We start from the raw sequence: 19,944 nt of genomic DNA, 5'->3' as shown, positions 1-19,944 counted from the left end.
TCAGCCCTTGCTGGTTGTTTCTTTCTTAATTGGGGGATGAAGTATGGATTTCACAATGCTCCCAAAATCACGCCAAGGGGAAGTACCTACTGGACCAGGGTAAACTGACCTGGCTCCCCTTTTCTATCTCCTCCTATATACACCATCTGCTCTTCCTATTAATACAGTCATTTCCTCATGCTATTCTTTTGCTCAAGAACCTTCTCTGGCTCCCCATTGCCTATAAGCTAAAACTCCTAATTAGTACTATGGCTCTCGAGGCTTTCTACGATCTGGCCACAAAGGACTTTTCCAACTTAGTTCCTAAGCCTCCCTTGTGCGAACTCACCACTCCAGACAGGCCAGTTTCTTAACATGCTCAGTTCTGCCACTGAGCCTTTGTTCATGATGATCCACTCTCCAGAATGCCTTTCCTGCCTCACCACTAGTCTGTAAGTTCCTTCACTAGACTGTGAGGGTGGATGTTTTGTTTTGAATCTCAATATCAATAGAGCTGGACACAATGAAGGCCTTCAATAAATACTTGTTAAGCTGGACTAAACGCCACCCCTTCCAATTCTTCTTCTTTAAAGTCCAGGACAGATCCCTTTGGGTGCTCTGATGTAGTCAAGTTCAGGATCTGAAGCCAACAGACCTGGGATCAAACCCAAGCCCCACCCATGATGGCTAATTTTATGTATCAACATGGCTGGGACATGGGCCCAGAGAAGTGGTCAAACATCATTCTGAATGTTTCTGTGAGGATGTTTCAGATAAGATTATTTGTGAACTTTGAGTAAAGCAGGTTATTCTCCATAATGTGGGCCTCATCTAATCAGTTGAAGGCCTGAAGAAAACAAAAGACTGACCTCCCCCGAGCGAGAGGGAATTCTGCAATGAGCAGCCTTTGGACTTGAGGCTCCTTTGGACACATCAGCTCCTCCCCGGGTCTTCAGCCTGCTGGCCCACCCTGCAGATTTTGGATTTGAAGCCTCCATAATCACATGAGCCAATTCCTTAACATCAATCTCTTTCTATAGACACATCCTGTTGCTTCCATTTCTCTGGAGAATCCTGACTGACATGACCGCTTACCGGCCATGCACTTCTGTCAAGTTATTGCACCTCACTGAGCCTTTGTCTTCTAAGCTGGAAAATGGGCGTGACTGTTCCTCCTTCACAGGGTTGTTGAGACGATTCATAGCAATCCTGTCTGTGTACATGAAAGCCCTGTAAGTTGCGAGCCACTGTGCCTGCTACTCTCACTATCAAGGCCCATTACCTCCAGGAACTCGTCCCCGTTGCACCAGCCCTTTTGCTCTCAGACGTTCCTGAGCTCTGGGAGCAGTCTGGGCCCACCTCCCTGACTCTGTCCTTTCTTCAGCATCTAAGCACGCATGGTGCTCAGCACTGGAAGGGAGAAGGAGGCAGTGGGGACACGGGGCCCAGTAGAGACGCCCAGTCTGGGAGCAGCTCTTAAAGCTAGAGCGGAGGCTGCTGTGAAGGATTCAGACAGGATGCAGCAGTAGGTTTGGTCCTGAATTTAAATACATCCCGTTGCTCTTTGTCTCGACAGGGTAATAAAAATCCTCAGACAGTATATTATGGATGCGAAGTTGCAACACTGGCTCTCTGCTCCCTGCCCACCATCCAAGAGAAGGCAGACATGTCTGGGGCCTGAAAGAGACAGACTATGTGGGAGGGAATCAGGTCAGAGCCAACGGCATGTCCTCTGCAGGGCAGGGAGGGCCCGGACCTCTGACGCTAAGCCAGTGCTTCTGGATCTTTCATCCTGTGACCCAGAGAAAATGATGGTATTTGTTTGCACAGTGGAGGAAGCAGTGAGGAGCTGCCTTCTGCTGGAAGTCATTGGCACCGGGGCCCGGTCGCTCCTGGCCTTGTGAGGCTGTCTGGGCGGAGGCATCAGTACCTTGGTGTGGCGGTAATAACCCACCCAAGTACTCGGGACGGGGATCTCTTTGATACGCTTTCCCCCTCAGCTGGGCGCATAGAAGATGCTGCGCTCCTCACAGGCTGACCCAAAGGAAAGCTCAGCCGGGAAGTCTTCTTTGGCCCCTCAAACTCCAGTGGGTCTTGTGCTTGCTGTCTCTCTCTATGCCTTGAGAATCTGCAAGTCTGATCGTGTCATCCCTCACTCTGAACAACCAGCACCTACACTCCTCAGTAGGGCACATGAGACCAGGCCCCCAGCCCTCTGCCCAGCCTCATCTCTTTGCACTCCCTCCCATAATAATTTTATCTATTTTTTAAACAACATCCATTTTTTCCATTCTCTCCTCGGTCTGCAGGTGGCCGGTTTGACTGATCTAGGAGGTGGGGTTTCGGCTGACTTGGCTGTAGGCTGCAGGTGGGATTCGGGTCTGCCTTCCCCGGTGCTCATCCTGGGGCTGGGGGGACGTGGCAGTGGCTGCCTGCGACATGCTCTTCTCCTGGTGGATCACTGGAGTAGCCAGCACCAGGCCAAACTGCACAGGCACATGGAGGACCTCCATCTGAGTCAGTTCTCTTGGCATGTGGCTCACCAAAGCAAGTCACCTAGATACACCCAGCATCAGTGGGGCAAGGAAGAAGACCCCACGCACAGTCCTTTCTGGCCCTTGAAACTCCAGACTTTCCAGCTCCTGAACACAGCATGCTGTGTCATGTCTCCGGGCCTTGGCCTAGAATGCCCATTAGTTGTAGTGTCTGCAAATCAACTTCTCCATCAGATTGTACTTTTGGAATGCAGGGGCTTTACCTGACCCATTTCTGTGTCCCCAGCCACCCAGTACGGGCCTGACACTGAAGGAGTGCTCAGAAACTCCTTGCCAAATAAATGAATGAATAATGGAATAAATGAATGCCCAGTGTCTGGATCCTTTGGGTTTCTACGTGCTCACTTGCCTCTCTGCCTGGACCTACTGGTCTCTGTGTAAGCTTTGACCCTGGGCCCACTGCAGCATAGCTCAAAACCCTGTGTCTAGGTTCCGGCAGATCTAAGAGACACTGAATAGGGTCAAAGGCCCTTGGCCCATCATCTGTACTTATATTTTCAATATGAGTTCATAGAACATCTGAACAGCAAAGGACGTTAGCGACTCCCTAGTCCAACTGCCCCCTTGAAGGAGGAAGAAATGTCTTATTCATCTTTGATCCCCAAAGTCCAGCACAGGACCTGGTTCAGAGCAGGTGTTTGGCAAATATTTATTTTTGCCTGAATCCCACTAACACTTGTATATAAAATGAAAGCCCAGAGAGGGAAAATGAAGTCCCTGAGCCACACAGGAAGTTTCTGGTAGGCTGGATTCCAGCCTGTCTCCCCTGACTTCCGGGAGGCCAGAACCCAATGGACTTTCTCTAAGGCCTTGTTTCTTGACACAGACATAAGGTTACATGAAGTAAGATTTTAATTACTTGTTCCAAATCTGTCTTACGTCATTGAAGGATCTGACATGGATGAGTTCTCATTGCTTTAAAGCTATGAAGGCAGTAGGCAATTGATGTGGCAGCAGCAGAGTGGGCTTCAGAGGCTGACAGAGTATGAAAATCAGCAGGAGCACATGCTGACTACATGACCTCGTGCAAATCCCCTAATCATTCGGAGCATCAGTCTTCTCCCTGCTCCCACACCAAACAGGGACCATAATGTCTATCTTTCAGGGTTGTAAAGACCCATGCTAACGTGTGCACGTACCTAGAACATCCTAACCTTAGGTGATCAATCACGTACAGTGACGTTGTGTTTCGGACTGTACCTCAAAGCTGGCTGCAGCGCTAGCCGTCACCCTTGGAGACTGTTTGCCCTTACGAAGATGCCCATCCATCCTGATGCCCCACCATTCTAGCGTTTTAATATTCACAGTGCCACTGCTCACTGTGGAACAGCCGCTGACCATAAAGTCTGACATTTGGAAGATTAAAGTGCTTTGAATTAGTCATGCACATGTGAAGTCATTGTTCCTACTTGTCCTGCTCTGGAATCCAAAAATGACTTTCAGCAGAGCCCAGTAACTTTCCCTCAACAGTTACCTTCTGGTAAGGAGGTATGGAGGAGTTCGGGCCAAGAGAAAGCTCTCAGTCAGAGCAGAGGAGAGACCGTGCGAGTCAGCGTATTTGGAGAGAGGGGTCTGCCCTGCCAGGGCTTGGTGGTCTGCTGCCTCCCCAAGGAGCGGTGGGGCCTGGAGGGCTGGAAAGGGGTGGGGTGGAATGAGGTGGGTAAAGTCTCACAGCTGTCTGGACGCGAGAACAGGAGTGCAGCAGGTGCTGGGGGATGACAGGGCTCTGGAGTCAGAGCCTAGCCCTGCTTAGGACAAATTGTGTGACCCCAGGTTAGTTAATATCCTGAGCCAACATTTTCTTGTTTGCAAGAGAAAAATGGTGACTCCTTCGTAAGGCTACTGTGAGAATCAACTAAGCTAACAAGGTCCTTAGCACAGAGCCTGGCACGTGGTGGCCCATCAGCAAAGATTTTCTTTCTCTCAAGAGCTTCCCAACTTTCCAAGACTCAGATATCTTCCTCATGATTTAAATGCTGTGCATGCCTGGAATCCCGGGACTATCCTGTTGCACATATTATTACTAAAATGCTTGGCCAAGGGGAAGTGAGTTTGGGATGTTCCAGTTCGCCCTTAGTGCAGATAAGTAGGGGCAGACTGCAGTCCCAGCTTCCTTGTAAGAGAAATTGAAGGAAGAATCCCCTTTGCTTTAAAACTAGCTGTCTGGCTGCACGTGTCTGTGTGGTCCTCCACCCAGGCAGGAAGTCTGGCCTCTAACCAGTGGGCCTCCCGTCCTCCTACTCAACAGATCCCTGACCTACTGGGATCTCCAAAAAGTGGTCATGCAGAATTGTAATGTGTAATAACAGCTACCGTCCCTTCTTAGCAGCTAGTCAGGTCGTTAAGCACTTCCAAACATTCTCATTTAACCTCGCAAAATTGCTGGGAGGTTTGCACCATTATCACTATTTGGCAGCTAAGGAGTCTGGGGTCCAGAGGGGTGAAACAACTAGCCCAAAGCTTCCTGGGGCTTAGAAATGGCAGAGCTGGGATTGGAAACCAGATCCGTATGATTGTAGAACCTGGGCTCCTAACCACCGCACCAGACCGGCTCAAACACCTACGGCCCCGGCCCTTGCCTGAGCCTGGACCAGTTGGCTGTCCTGGCTTCTCTGTAGCTCGGTTGAGACACGGCATTCCCCAAGGACAGTGTGGAAGCAGCCTGTGTTAGTATAGCAGCCAGCCAGACTTCAGACAGCTGCGAGCGGGGAGTGTGTTTTGGGATTGTGCCCTTGGCTCTCATCAGGGGACACTATGAGAGGCGGCCTAATGGCCCTGGTGCTGGCATATGTTGAAGGAATGCTCAGGGGGCCAGAGGTCACTCCCCGCAACACCAGTCCCGGGGTGAGATGTTTCCTTAAGAGCTCAAGCCGGGAAATGCTTTATGTTGCTTTATTGTGGCAGGGGCTTTTGTTGGAATTAATACAAATAGTAAATAAATGAGTAAGCAAATGAAAATAACTGGCCCACACACATATATGCCAGGATGTCATGTTGGACCCCAGGCTGACTCCTTCCTCACCACAAACCTTCCCCATAGGGCACCCTGAGAAAGGGGACTCCCCTTGACATTCTGACACCCTCTGGTTGGCCCTAAGTTCAGTTCACAGGCCTGGATCACACGCTTCATCAGGAAGCCGCTCTGTACCGCTTTGGGGAGGCAGAAGAGAGAGAAGTGATCCCTGAAAGACAGTTCCTTCAAGGTGAAGGTCAAGGCGCCACTTTCCCGAAAAGCTCAATAAACGGTATTTGAATCTAAATCTGAACTGAGGTATGTGGAGAGGGAAAAGAGGAGGAGGGAGAGAGGGGAGGGGGGACTGCGGAAGCAAGGCGAGGGAGAATAGAAAAGCAGGCCAGCAAAGTGGGGCTGCGAGGAGACAGCAAGGGAAGGGGGTGCTGAGGCCCAGTGGGGGCAACCAGCCTCCTGCTCCCCCTGCACACGCCACCTCCTTCCATCGTCGTCATCGGTTAGGGTGTCAGAGCACGGAGCACCTGCCTAAGATGGTGGAAATGGAGAAGACTAGAGTCAGATGTGGATTTGGGTGCAAAACACTTCCACTGTTTTGCTTATGAGAGGAAGGGAGCTAAGGAGGAAGAAGGAGAGAGAAAGAAAAAGTGGAAGAGAGGGAAGGGCAGAGGGAGGTTGGGGGGAGGAGAAGCTGACAGATGGAGAAGGTGAGAGAGGGCACACTAGAGATGGTGTGAGCATGGGTGTGTGTGTGAGAGAGAGTCAAACAGACAATCAAAAAAGAGAAATGGAAAAAGGGAGAATGAGAGAGAGAAGAAGGAAGAAATAGGTGGGGGGAGGGGTGTCCATGCAGGAGAGAAACCTGGGAGAAGCGAAGGGGATGTGCCCCTCCCTCCTCTGCCCCCCCCAGAGCTCAGATCCCAGCCCAGACAAAGGACTTGGCAGCCTCCCAATCCTCTGCAGGGAGGAAGCTAGACTTTCAAAGGCAGCCATGCACCCCAGGGGCCAGGAGAGGGCACTTCAACCTCAGGCAACAGCAACGAACCTGCAGCTGGTGGTCCCTGCCTGGCAGGCAGCAAGAGGCAGAGAGCCAGGAGGCGAGGCCAGCCTCTTCCTCAGGTGGGCGGGTTACCAGGACCTCTCTGATGGAGCCGGGTGCCCACGCACATCCCTTTCGACATGGGATGGGCAATGAACGGGTTTGGGTCCCCCTTGGCTGCCTCTACACCGGCCCATGTCTGCTCTGGCCCTGTCCCTTCCTCTACCTTATTCCAGATTTCTGTCCTGAAGGGCAGCATGCCTCCAGCTTCTCCCTGTGCCCCCTCATCCTCCTCCCCTTCACCAAGAATTCATCTTTTCTTTGAGTACAGGGTGGACTAACTTGCTAACTTGCAAAACCATTTCTTGCACACTATGCCATTTGATCCGCACAACTATTCACCAGGTGGGCACAATAGGGAGAATGGGAAACTGAGGCACAGAGATGAAGTGCCAGTTGTCTGTGAGCACATTAAAAAATTAAAATCACTATACTTTCTAGTTCTAACATTCCATGATGAGAACCCAAGTAAGTTGACTCTCTATCATGACGTTTCCTCAATACCAGAATTAAGGCGGGCTTACATATGTTGTCTCTAACTGAGCACCAAATACCTAACCTGTCACAGACTGAGTCTTGGCCTTAGTCACAGATCTTGACCATGGACTGAGCCCTGAGTCTGACCATTGATGACTTTGTCCTGATAAAAAGTTTAGAATCGTGCACATGAGTACAGATAATGGAGTCTGACTCTGTCAGTATATCTGAGAACTCCAAACATACTTTTAAGATTACTACTTAAGAATCTCTGGAACACCTTAGGAATCTTAAGAACCCTTCACGGAAGTTTCCATGAAACCTCCAGCCTGCACTGATGTCATTTCTTCCTGATGGTCCAGCAATTTATTACTTAGATTTCTCCCAGTTCAGTACTTGACTAGTAACAGTAATCATAATGCTATCATTCACTGAGTGCCCTCCATGTTCCAGGTCATCTATTAGGCACCTGAGAATTTTTTTATGTTTCCATCTACTTGAAACAAACCTACGAGTTAGGTATCATAATCCCCGTTGTTATAGACGGGCAAACTGAGGCTCACAGACATTAGGTCACTTGATCAAGGTCATACAACTGTTAAACAGCAGAGCCAAGATCTGTACTCAGATCAGCGGGGCTCCAAAGGCTGTGCTCTTCTTCACCCTATTATTGAACGATGGCATCTGTTAGTTACGTCTCCTCAACCATGCGGCTGGTTTCGTCAAAGAGAGTGGCCTCTACTGGGGCAATCAGATTTGATTTGATATTAGAAGAAACAAATTCAAGCTTCTTGGAGGGTATTGCTCTACCACCTAACACTACCAAACTGTGTCACCTGGACGGGCCTCCTCCATCGACTCCTGGAGCCTCCCTGACCCTCCGACTGGTCACGGCTTATGACAGGCGTTCAGGGATGAAATCCACCTCCCTTGTTTATAAAATACAGATAATAGGACTCATCTCTCTAGATTGTTGTGGGGATCAAACACGATGATGGCTCTAATAAGTGCCGTTCACTTCCTGAGGTCCACCCGGGGCTTAGCATTCTGTAGGAGCTCCGTAAATACCATAAATATATTTTGCTCCAAACTAAAATCCAAGCATCTTCTGTCTCCTCCCTCCTCTCCACTGACTCATGGCGAATCTGCACAGACTGAGAGCAGTGGCCCTGAGCCCTCCTCCCTCTAAGTTCATCTTTCATCCTCCCAGCCACGACTCCCACCTCCTGCCTCTCGAGACACATCAACAAGCCAAGCACGGCCACAATCCCAGCTAAAGGCCCTTGTCTCAGACAGAGTTGGCAGCTGCCTCCTCTTATTGGCAGGACATTTATCATCTTGAGGAAAATATTGACGGATAAGCAACCCCAGACAGGCAGAGTGTCTCGGCTGGGCATGCAGCCTGCCAAATTGAGAAGTGAGATTTGAGGTGTTGGTTCCAGGTCTTTAAGGAAGAAAAGGAGGGCTGGGGGGTGTGTAGAGAATGGCCCATGACTTCAGAGGTCACAATCCTAGGGATGACTGTGCCCAGACCACAGCAGATGTTCAATAAATGTGAGTTAGAACCGAGTTAAACAGACTCTTTGAAGGACGTCTGGAGGATGGAGGCCCTTTGTCCAAACCCTTCATTTGACAGATGGGAGAGTGGGATCCAGGGAAGGCTAGCGATTTGCTCAAGACCACATGGCAAGTCAGTGGCAGAGACCAGGTTAACCAAGTCCACAGCTCATGAATCTCACATCGGGACACTGTCCATGACACAATGATGCCAGCAGGAGATACTCCCCAACCTCTGGTCACATGGGATAATCTGAGAAACTGGAACTCCTATTTATTTAGGGGAATCAGGGAGAAGGGGATCCTTTGACTCACTTCAGAGCCAGTCTCCCAGGGAGGACATCCTTTTAAAGATGAAAAGAGTGGGAAGCAGGCAGGACAGATGAATGTTACTTGGTGAGGTGGTGCGACATTTTTCTGTGCTGCCCTCACCTATCTGCAGCCAGCCCCATCCACCCATCCCTCCTACGCTGCCGTGGTGCTCTCCCTGAAATGCTGGTGTGGCTGTGGGTCACAAACCCTTCACTGCCTGGTTCCCACAGCCCTCTCCAGCCTCATCACCTCTCACTCCTCAACTTGCACCCCAAGGCCCAGGCATGTGCAATCAGCTCTCTCAGTGCTCCGGATGCTGCACACACTGCTCTCTCTCCCTGCAAGGCTCTCACATGGGTGCCTTTCTTGCAGCAGCTGCTCCCACCCCTGGCACCCCCAAGGCTCGGCTCAGCGCTGATTCTCACTGCTTCCTGTGCCTCCCTCTGTCACAACACCATACTATGGTCACTCTCTTGCCTGTCTCCCCCATCACACTGGGAACTTCTCCAGGCAGATCCATGACCTCTCTCTCATCTTCGCATCCCCAAAAGCCCTGGGCCTGGCACATAGTAGGTGTTTAATAAGTGTAGCCTTCTCTTTATCTCCCAGAAAGAAGTTCAAACTGGAGCTGCCTCTCCCTGGCTCTTGATCTGACATCTAGGGCCACATAGAACAGATCTACTCCCTCTGCTCCATGATGGCTCTTTAGAAATTTGACCAAAGCAAATATGTAGGCTCCAAATGTCTTCTTTCCAAGGAAAATATCCTCAATTCCTTTACCAGTTCCTCACAGGTCATAGCTTTGGGTGGGGTGACCAACCATCTTGGTTTGCCCAGAACTGTCCTGGTTTTATCACTGAAAGTCCTCTGTCCCAGGAAACCCTTCAGTCCCAAGCAAACTGGGACAGCTGGTAAACCAGCTCTGTGTTCCCTTCCCATCCTAGTCTTCCAGAGGCCACACACCATTTTCTCAATGTCCTGTACACGGTGGAGCCAGAAATGAACACAGGGCTCCAGGGGTCGATGACACAGTGGGACAAAGCAAGGCCAGCTCCTCCTGGCTCCCAACATCTGCTTCTGTTAAAGCAGCCGGTCAGCATCAGTTTTGGCAGGAGGACTGTGTGTGGTGGATTCATTCGCTTTGTTGACCAATATAGAGCTTAATGGTGTCGACTAAGATGCCTCAACCATTTTATGACACAGGAAACCTCATTTCTCCAAATCAGTTCTTGCAAAGCTGCTTTCGTTTTATTTGTTTTACTCTAAAGGCAGGAATTATTCAACATCTTTGTTTTTAACATTGCCTAAGCCCTCCAAGTGTTCCAGGCATTCAGCCACTCAACAATTATTTATTAAACATCTACAGTGTGGCACACAGTCCCTCTCATTGTCCTTTGAGCTGCTCAAAGTTAGGTCCAAATCTGCAACAGGTTGGAACTGATCTTGGGTAAAGTCCTTCCACTTTTGGGGCTCTCCCCACATTTGGACAACAAGAGGATGAGATCACAAGTAGGTGCTTACCTAAGTGTGCAAGGACACATACATATAAACAAACAGGTTCAAGTTACTTAACAACCAGCCAGGATCTCTCTGACCGCCAGCTAACAGCCATAATCCTGAAACAATATCCACTCTCTTTATCATCCGCTTGGTTTCCATGGAGCCTGGCAGTGCCGCTAGTGAAAGCTGACAGTTATCACCATAAAGTAACTTTACAACTCCGTAATTTGTAGCTCTCTGCTGTCAGTAATATTAACAGCATTTCGAATTATGGCTATAAACTTGACAACAGCAGATAAAACCCTTAGAAACCTCATCTGGGGAGGGATGAGGGAGGCTGGGGGAAGGTGACGGCATTTTGGTTTTCCAGGCCTGGGCAGGAGGCCCATTTTGACCTGGGGGTGGGATGCAGTAGGGCCAAGGCAGGGCTCTCAAAGGGCAGTGCAGCCCAGCTCGGGCACTGCAGAGAGAGGCTGCGGGTGGTGTCGGGGATCACAAACAGGTCAAGGCTGAGGGCAGGGCTCACCGAGAGCAGGGCTGGAGGACAAGCAGCAGCTGGCTGGTGGGTCCCAGTCTCGGTGGGGTTCAGGAGAGGGCTTTCGTCCTACAGGATGTGGAGGGAACCTGGGCGACTGCAGGGCAGGGAGGAAGGTGAGACAAGCCCACCAGGCACAACCGAGAGAGCATGTACTGTGGAGCCGGACAGATCTGGGTTTCAATTCCAGCTTTCCCACATAGTAGCTGTGCAGCCCTGGGCATGTTATTTGACTTTTCTGGGCTTTAGCTTCCTTATGTATAAAATGGAGGTACTTATCTCAAAGGCCAAAAATCAAATGATTCTTTCTACATCTGTCTGTCTGTCTATCTCTGTCTATCTATCTATCTATCTATCTATCTATCCATCTATCTATCTAATCCATCTGGAAATAAACACGAAGATCATATCATTTCATCCTCAAATCTGGACAAAGGGGAATTCAGGCCCAGAATGGGGAACAGAACTTCCCAAACCTACATGGCAAGTTAGAGGCAAAGCCAATATTCCAACACAGGGGCCCTGCCCCTTCCATGAAGCACATCCCATGCTTCCATGAAGCATATCCCAGTATTTCACCATCACTACTCCTACTATTCATCATTCATTCATTCAGCCAGTCATTCAGCAAGCATTCACATTTAAAGATCAAACTCTAGTGCTCATCTGCACTGAGGAGAGAATAAACCCAACAGGCTTCAGGCCAGTTCAGCCTTCACTTCCCAGTGCCCTCTGACTGCAGCAGTTCTGGCTTATGAATCTCAACAAAGGCTTGCTCCAGGGCGGATGAACGGAACTGGGCAGTACCTAGGTATCTTTACAGGCCCTCCAACAGCTCAGACCTGACCGCTTCCTACTCTTCTGCCTTCTACCTAAAACGTGAAGCCTCCTCCCCAGGAAAGAAATCCAGGCAGTACCCTGCCCCCACACACATAAGCTGCTAATTCCTCTGAGCACCACAGATCACATCACTCATTGCCCTATTAATGAGCCATCCAGTAGATGCTGGTAGGACTGCTTTCACTTCATTCATTCATTCATTCATTCGCATTCACTGAGAGTCTACCTACTATCAGGCTTTGGCCAAAGAGGTGAAGTGACTTAACCAAGGTCATATAGCTTTGTGAGGGAAGCAAGAGGCACAAGGCCATACTGGAACTGGGATCCTGACTCCCAGTCTTGCATTCTTTTCACCAGCTCATCAAGGCGCAGCCTACCTTGACTGTGCTCACCAAGAAAATCACTTCATTATGACTCTATAGTACCCTAGTACCTTATAGAAAAATCTATTATGAGTCGATCCAAAGCCCAGGCTTCTCTCCAGAAATTCAGGCCTATAGAGCCATCTGCCTACCAGACTTCTCCATTTGTATGTCACATGAGCCCCCTGCACTCAAAACACGCCAAACAGAGCTCAAAATATCCCCCTCCCCAATCCCTTCCTCCAACAGTGTATTTAAGCGATTGGCCCCACCATGTACCACGCTGTTCAAGTCAAGACCCTAGGCATCTTTCTTCACTTCTTCCTTTACCCCCACAGCCAAGCAATCACCAAAAATACTCAATCTTACCTCTTAGCTATTGGAACATAGTATTAAAATGGAGCTGTCTTAGTCTTGTTTTCAGCTGAGATCCCAAGACTATAGATCCTACATTTCAAAGTGAGGTGTGAAACCACCATGCTGGACTTGGAAAAGGAAACCAGAAAACCAGTTGTGCAACCTTCAGCTCACCCTCAGACGAGAGGCCCACTAAGGGGGAGGGGGGCTGGTGACCCCAAAGAGGTGAACCACCAGATCAGCAGGGACTAAGGAAGGAGCCACAGACAAGTGGCCTGAGCAGACACGCCTGCCCACATTGACATCTCTCCAGCACCAGGAGAGGCGTGTCGGAAGAAGTTTACAAAGGGTTGCCCACATCATCTCATGAGAGTGCCAGTCATCTAAGCCCTTTCTTGCCCCTTTCCTCCTCTCTCTCATCTGGTCAACCTTGGAGGCGTAAACATCTAGGGTTAGCCAGATTGGGGAAAGAGCGGGAAGTCAAGTCAGGGAAGCAGAGGTCAGCCAGACCCTCCCAACCTCGGGCACCAGTTTGAGACAGGCCTGAGCTTGAGGCTGGGGAGGGTTTTACGTTGAAGGGGTTCGATGGCTTTGACTGGGCCAGATGTAGCCATCACTGATTTGAGACTGTTTTGTGACCAGAATTAATGAGAGAAATTTTAATTTCCTGAGAGTGACTGGAGAGTCATGAGGCCTGCCAAGCTTCTACATCTCTAGATCTAGAATCCATATCCATCTATCTGTAGGGTCAATGGGAGACAAAACATGTTTTGTTATTGTGCCCTGTGTGGACTGCTTGTTCAACATACCTGTTGCATAGTTCACTAATCTGTCTCCTTTTCTTCGTGGTCTGGCTCTGCTTCTATTTATTTATCACCTGCCGCTTCTGGCATAGCCCAAACCACCCTCGAGTACATTGGACACACATCCTCTCCAGCATCCGGGTTCTCTCCTCTACGCCTCCCTCAGCCGGAAGGCTGCTCCACCCCTTCTTCTGCTGCCTACATCCCATTCCTCCCGGAGATCTGAGCCCTAGTTTCTCTCCCTCCAGCAAGTCTTTCCCACTGCCTCCCCTGACTCCTGCAGGGTTAGACGACTCCCACGTGCTCCCCCAGCTGGCAGCGCTTCCCTCTGCGCGAGCGTTTCTCCCTCTGTGCTGCTGCTGTTCTTTCCCTTTCTCCCTCCTCTTGAAACCGCCTCCTTCTTGAAGGCGGGAATCATGCCTTATTCATCTGTCCGTTTCTAGTGTCTAATGAGTTTTGTGGGATGGATGAGTAAATAAATGATACCTTCAAAGTCTGACGTATGTTTCAGAGGACTCAGTGCAGGTGCCTCGTAGGCTCTGAATTGAGACCAAGCCAATGAACTGCCTTCTAAATCTCCACATCTCCTCTTGGCCACACCAGCCCTTCCCTTCTCCCGGAGCCAGCATCTTCCGATCTCAAGGTGTCCACAGCTATAAGCCTGTGTGGAAACCAGTCTGCTCAGGACCCAAGGTCTCTGTTCCCAGTGTTTTTCTCATCCATTACGTCAAAGAGCTATTTCATTTTGGCTTGTAACCAGATCATAAACAAAGGCCAGAGAAGTTCTGGGTTATTTTATGATTCCAGTTTAGCTTTTTTTTTCTCTCTCTCTCTTTTTAAAAATTGTTTGAACAGAGCCTATTTATTACTTTTAAGCCCAGTAAAATGTAAATAGGGTTTGCTGAAGAATGGTCCAAAATTCTCAGAAATTCATCAATTCACAACAACAACAAAAACAACAAACCGCAAGAAGGAAAGTCAAGGGAACTAGTATAAATGGCACGGCGTGTATGCCCAGTGATTTATCTGCATTCTTCCATGTAAATAGCCCTGTGAAGTAAATAATCATTACCTCCTCACTTTACAGATGAAGAAACTGAGGTTCAGAGTGATTAAACAGCTGGGTCAGGGCCCTCAGCTAGAGTGACTCAAAGCAGAACTCACACCCAGGACTCCGAGACCAGAGCTGCATTCCCGCCGCGGCATGGACAGAGAGAACGAGCCAGGGCAGAAGCCTCTGAGGATCCCCCTTTCAGATTCTGTTGAAGGTTACGAGTCTTCCTCTCAGAAAATGAACTCTGCATCTTTACTCACAGTTTTGCATAAATTTCACATGGTTCAGGGGCTCTTCTTGAACCCCATCTAGGGACCCTTGACTGAGAACCCCTAAACTAAAAGAACGAAGGCAGCTGCTGCCTTGACCTAATCAGCAGGACACTTTTGTACTGATTTTCTCTATTAGACTGGAAACTCCTATGCTCATGGAATTACTGAATCTTAAGACTCACCAAAGAACAGAATTGTGGATTCTTGATATCATAAATTCATCTAAGCATGGAATTAAACAATTTTAGGTTTTAGAATCAGAAAAAATCTTAGAATGTCAGAGCTGGAAGGCATCAGAGTAGAGATCAAGTCCACATATAATTTCAGCCTACAGCAACTCTGAGAGGTAGGAGGTATCAGACACTCAGCCTACGAGAAGGGACAGGGCTTGCTCCAGGCCACGCAGTAATAGTGGCGGAGTCACGATCAAACCCCAGATGCTGGCTTCAAAGCCACAAGATTTGGTTAAAGATTCAAGCAGTAGAAGGAATGCCATGCGGTCTGCATGGGGCTGAGAAAAATGGGGACAGAGGAACATTTGTTGAGTACCTATTGGGTGCCAGGCAGTGGCAGGGGCCTATAGATAGATGGCATCATTTCACTCTCCCAATAACCCTGCAAAGTGAGCATTATTATTTTTATTTTACAAATGGGGAAACAGGTTCAGAGTGGTGAGGTAACCAGCCCAAGGTCACACAGCTAGAGAAGCATCAGTGACTGTGTTCACCGCTGTATTTCCCTGATGTAGCAGAGGAGGGAAGTCAGAGAGTGAGACCCTGGTAATATTCAGCTCGTGCTCTTCCAGGAAGAAAAATTAAACTGACAGACACATCTGCTCTGGCGGGTGGGGAGGAGGACAGTACTGTGGGCTTGGGTGAAGCATCCCCCAGGACTCCCCACCTCCCCCAGCCCTTCCCTAATCTTATGCACATCCAGCATCTGGACAACTCATTTGGCCTCCATGAACCCTGACGCTGGGAAGGGAGTTCTCCAGATGACAGACAAAAAACCCCATCGTGCAACAGTACACCCGCACTGTGCGAGCCAGTTGGTGTCCTGAGGTCAAGGCCCTCAACTACGGTGACCCCACCAAGGCCTTTGCTCCATGAACCCTACCAACACAGCCACTGGCCTCTTACCCTAACAGCCCCATCTACCTTCTTTAACATAAATGCAGGCCCTCATTCCCGGTCACATAACCCTTTTCAATGTTTTCACCAATAGCCACTTAATATTTAAAGCTTGCAGTGCACATTCATATAAATCATTGCATTTAACTTCATTGCAACTCAGTGAGGTTAAGTATTACTATGTCCTCTTGTTTCAGATGAGGACAGTGAGGCCCAGAGAGGTTATGGAACTAGCCCAAGGTGGCACATCCAGTTAGTGGCTGAGCCGGGAATCAAACCCAGATTTGTCTGAATAGAAAGTCCTTTCTCTCTGCATAACACCACACTTTTTCAAGAGTATTTCTATTTAATATAGCAGGGAGTAGAAAAGCAGGAAGCTCCTTGGTCCCTTTGTGAGAGTGACTGTGCTCATCTCCGTGAGGCTGGAGGACTCGCTGAAGGGCAGTCTCCGTGATGACCCTAGTGCTGTCGTCAGAATCCAGGTCTTCTGACTCCCAGTCTAGAGGACACTTTCTCCCAGACCATATTGCCGTCCCCATCAGACCATGTAATTTCTTTTTCTGATGGGGACACGGAGCCAGCAGTCAACACAGATCACAATCTGTCTGCCTGAAGTCTCCCTCTGTTATGAGATGAGGGTTTAAACAAATGCATTTCAAACAGGAACCAGGTTAAATCACCCTCACGTGTGTTGAAGTGGCCTGAGCTTCTCTGGTACAACTCCAGGGTCCTCCTCTCATTCCCTGGATGACACAACAAGGCATGGTGGCTCCAGCAGCAACGTGGCCTGCTCAGCTCGTGGGCAGTTTCACTATTCCCCCTTAACTCCTTCCGATCACTAGCTCCTGTTGCCCGCTGACACCCCCATCCAGTCACTCGCCAGCTTTTCTCAGCTCCTCATTCTAAATATTCCCCGGCACCACGCTGTCGAGGCCTGAATCATATCCCACCTGGATTATCACAACAGCCTCCTACTGCATGTCCCTGGCTACTGTCTTGGCCCCCTCCAATCTATCCTTCCCTCAGTAGACAGAGTGGCCTTCCACTGCTTTTAAAACTCTTCTATTACTCTCTATTGCCTTCATACTCAAATTCAAATGCCTTAGAGCCTGCCGTGTCAGTCTCATCTCTTCCATCTGAAGTCCTTACAGCTCGTGCAGCTCACCTTCCATCCTCCCCTCTCTGTCTACAATGTCCTCCCTCCAACCACACACCCAACCCAATCTGGTTAATTTCTACTCAATCTTAAAAACTCAGCTTAGATGTCACTCCCACTGGGAAACCTTCCCTGGCCTCCCCAACTATGTTTGAGGCCCCTCCTGCCCCCACACAAAGACATTTTTGTCATTGGTACATTCACTGCTACATCCCTGTGCCTAGAGCTTGACCTGGCTTACAGCAGACAACTCAGCACACACTTGTCGGACAGAAGTTTCCCATGGCCCTCCCAAGTCCTCCACCGCAGAACTTACCATCCATGTCATAGTTGCCTCTTTCCTTTTCTGTCTCCCAGAGCAGACGGAAAGCTCCACGAGTCAGGAGCCAGGCCTTCCTGCTCAGTGTTTACCCCAGGGCCCTTGTATGTTTCCTGCACATACTAATGGTGTGTTCACTTGTAATGAGTGAGGACTGGGCATCGAGGGGAGGAAACCTTGGGCCTGGGCTGAGAGACGGGCACTCTACTAAGAAACACATTTACTTCCAACACAAAAGCACGTCAGAGGGGTGCTGAGAAAGAAGAGGATAACCCATCAAATTTGACATCCGAAACCAACCACGAACTAAATGCAGGACTTTGGAGGGTCCCCTTCTTATTGTGAATAAGGATTGCAGAACCCCCTTTGGTGTCTGTGCTCAAACTCTTCTTCCAAGCAAATCCCTCTAGCTCGTTTGCCACCTTATCAGAGGAGAGCAGAGCAGGTGCCGTGTGGAATGTGGCTTATGCATGTCTTACAGGAGTTAGCAGATCCTGGAGAAGTCATGGGCTGCACATCAAGTGTGTGTTGGTGGGGGTACAGTGTGGCACATGGAAACGCCCAGGACTTTGGAAACCAAGGGTCCTCTGCCTTAGAGCAGAGCCTACTCCACTGGCCTTGCTGAGCCAGTAGTTCTTAAAGCAGACTTCAAGATGTCTGCTTCAGGCCTGACTGAGGCAGGGGACGCTCAGTTCTTATTATGGTCTCTGCAACGTTCTCCCGGATCTGGAACACTGCTCTCACACCTGGCCTACCTACTCTTGTCCCTCCCTCTGGGGCCACCATGCTGCCTCCCAAGCTCCTATGTTGGACCCCCCGCCCCCCACAGCCACTAGGCTGTAACTGACTGGGTGGACTGGTCCTAAGTCATGCCATGACCAGAAAGGATGTTCTCCTGCACAGAGTCTGGTAGGAACTCCGTAAACACTCTCCAAGGGTTGAATAAAGGCTGAAAGGGGCACTTCTACTTCCAGGAAGAGAATATTTGCATATATCCTGAGTTAATTTTATCCTTCTCCTTTCTCCTCCTTCAGCTATGCAGTCGTGCACCACTTACCAATGGGGATGTGTCCCGAGAAATGCGCCACTAGGCGATCACATGGTATCGACCCTGTGGGGCCACTGCCACACATGCGGTCTGTTAGTGACTGAAATGTCATTATGCAGCGCATGACTAACACTCTCTCTCTAAGAAAACTAAGTTTTAGGAAGGGGCAAATGAGTCAATCCAAAAACAAAAGGATAAAGGAAAGCAGAACCTGTCACAATCTGTCGCAACTCTGATGCAGTGACCTTGAAATTAAAATCAACACTCAGGAAACTAGAATTACTAAATAACCCCTAAAACATGAAGCAAGTTAGAAAGTAACCTCTAATTCCATCATAACAAGCTTGAGTGTTTTCAGAGAAATTTTATGAAGAAGGCAAGAGGAAAAGAAATTTGGCAAAGGAAATGCAAAGGCAGAGAGAAAGACGCACAGAGGATGAGGGGTAAGGCAGGGAAGATGGGAGGGAAGCAAAGGGAGAGGAAAGGAGGAAAGGAGGGTGGGAAAAAGAGAGAAAACAGAAAGGGGCGGGGAGAGGACATGAGAAGTAGGGAAAGAAAAACACAGGAGCGGAGGGAGAGAGAAAAGAGAGAGGACAGGGGAGAAAAGACAAGTAAAAGGGAAAATAGTGAGCAGAGAGACGAGACTGTGAGAGAGCAAGAGACAAAATGATGAAAGATGAAAAGAGAAAATATAGTTCTAAATGTTCAGGGTTAGGAGGAGGAGGTCATCCTCAGCAGCCCCGGGATGGTCATCCAGCCCATGCACTTACATACCTTAGATAGCAGAAGACTCACTCCCTCATGAGCAAATGGAGGATGGAGAGAGATGGGAGCAGCATATGGTAAGGGCAGGCCATGGGCCCAGGTGCCTGAGGAGAACTTGACGCAAAGCACAGGCAGTTGGGAGAAGGGTGTCCAACAGAAGAGCAAGGGACAAACAAGACAATTCAAAGATGCCACCAGCAGGACCTACCACCTCCATCCTTATCTGAGTTTCAGCTCTCACCTAAGCTGGAGACCTTATTCACCACCTGATAGTAAATCCTGCTAGACCTGGATACTCTTGGCTGGATGTGGTCCGGCCCAGGGCTGGGGTGGGGGTGGGACATGCCAAGGATACAGGCTTCCTCCGTGTAGGGCACAGCAGCCGTGGTGCCTCCAATGATGTAGCTGTAGAAGGAGACCTCCAGAGTGTAGCAATAGGAAGTGTGGTCCAGCAGTCCACCAAGGAAGCGACGGCCAGTTCCCGCTTTCACGGCATCCCGGTTAAAGGATGTGCTCGACTATGAAAGACAGAGGAGGGAGGAGGGAATCAGGGCTGGGCACCTGCTGGCTATTTGGGTCTTGAGCAAATCTTACAACACCTCCGGGTCTCAGCTTCCTCATCTGAAAAGTGGGATATTAACCGCACATCACAGGATTATTATGAGGACTGATTAAATAAACAAACATAGTTAAATGAAAGCATCCAGCAGAGTTCTTGGGGCACGGTAACTGCCATTTAACAAATATTTGTAGAAATCTGAATGGGGACAGAGGAGCAAGGAAAAGTAGACAGGAAACAAGAAGCAAGTATATAATGATGGTAACTAGAACTGAAATTGGGGAAGTGCTTTCAGCT

General features: G+C 49.3%; 1 protein-coding gene across 5 annotated transcripts in view; it reads right to left on the bottom strand.

The window, feature by feature from the left end:
• Positions 1-19,944, bottom strand: part of AGBL4 (AGBL carboxypeptidase 4) — a 1,226,144-nt gene that overhangs the window by 40,214 nt on the left and 1,165,986 nt on the right. For all 5 annotated transcript variants that reach the window (XM_070609700.1, XM_070609702.1, XM_070609701.1 and 2 more), the window contains one exon: positions 19,444-19,606. In XM_070609700.1, coding sequence (XP_070465801.1) covers positions 19,444-19,606 — 163 coding nt within the window. The remainder of the gene's footprint in view (positions 1-19,443; positions 19,607-19,944) is intronic.

Source organism: Equus przewalskii, chromosome 2 (genome assembly GCF_037783145.1).
Source record: "Equus przewalskii isolate Varuska chromosome 2, EquPr2, whole genome shotgun sequence".
Classification (NCBI taxonomy): Eukaryota; Metazoa; Chordata; class Mammalia; order Perissodactyla; family Equidae; genus Equus; species Equus przewalskii.
Note: the sequence above shows the minus strand (reverse complement) of the source record. Positions and strands in the feature narration are given on the sequence as shown.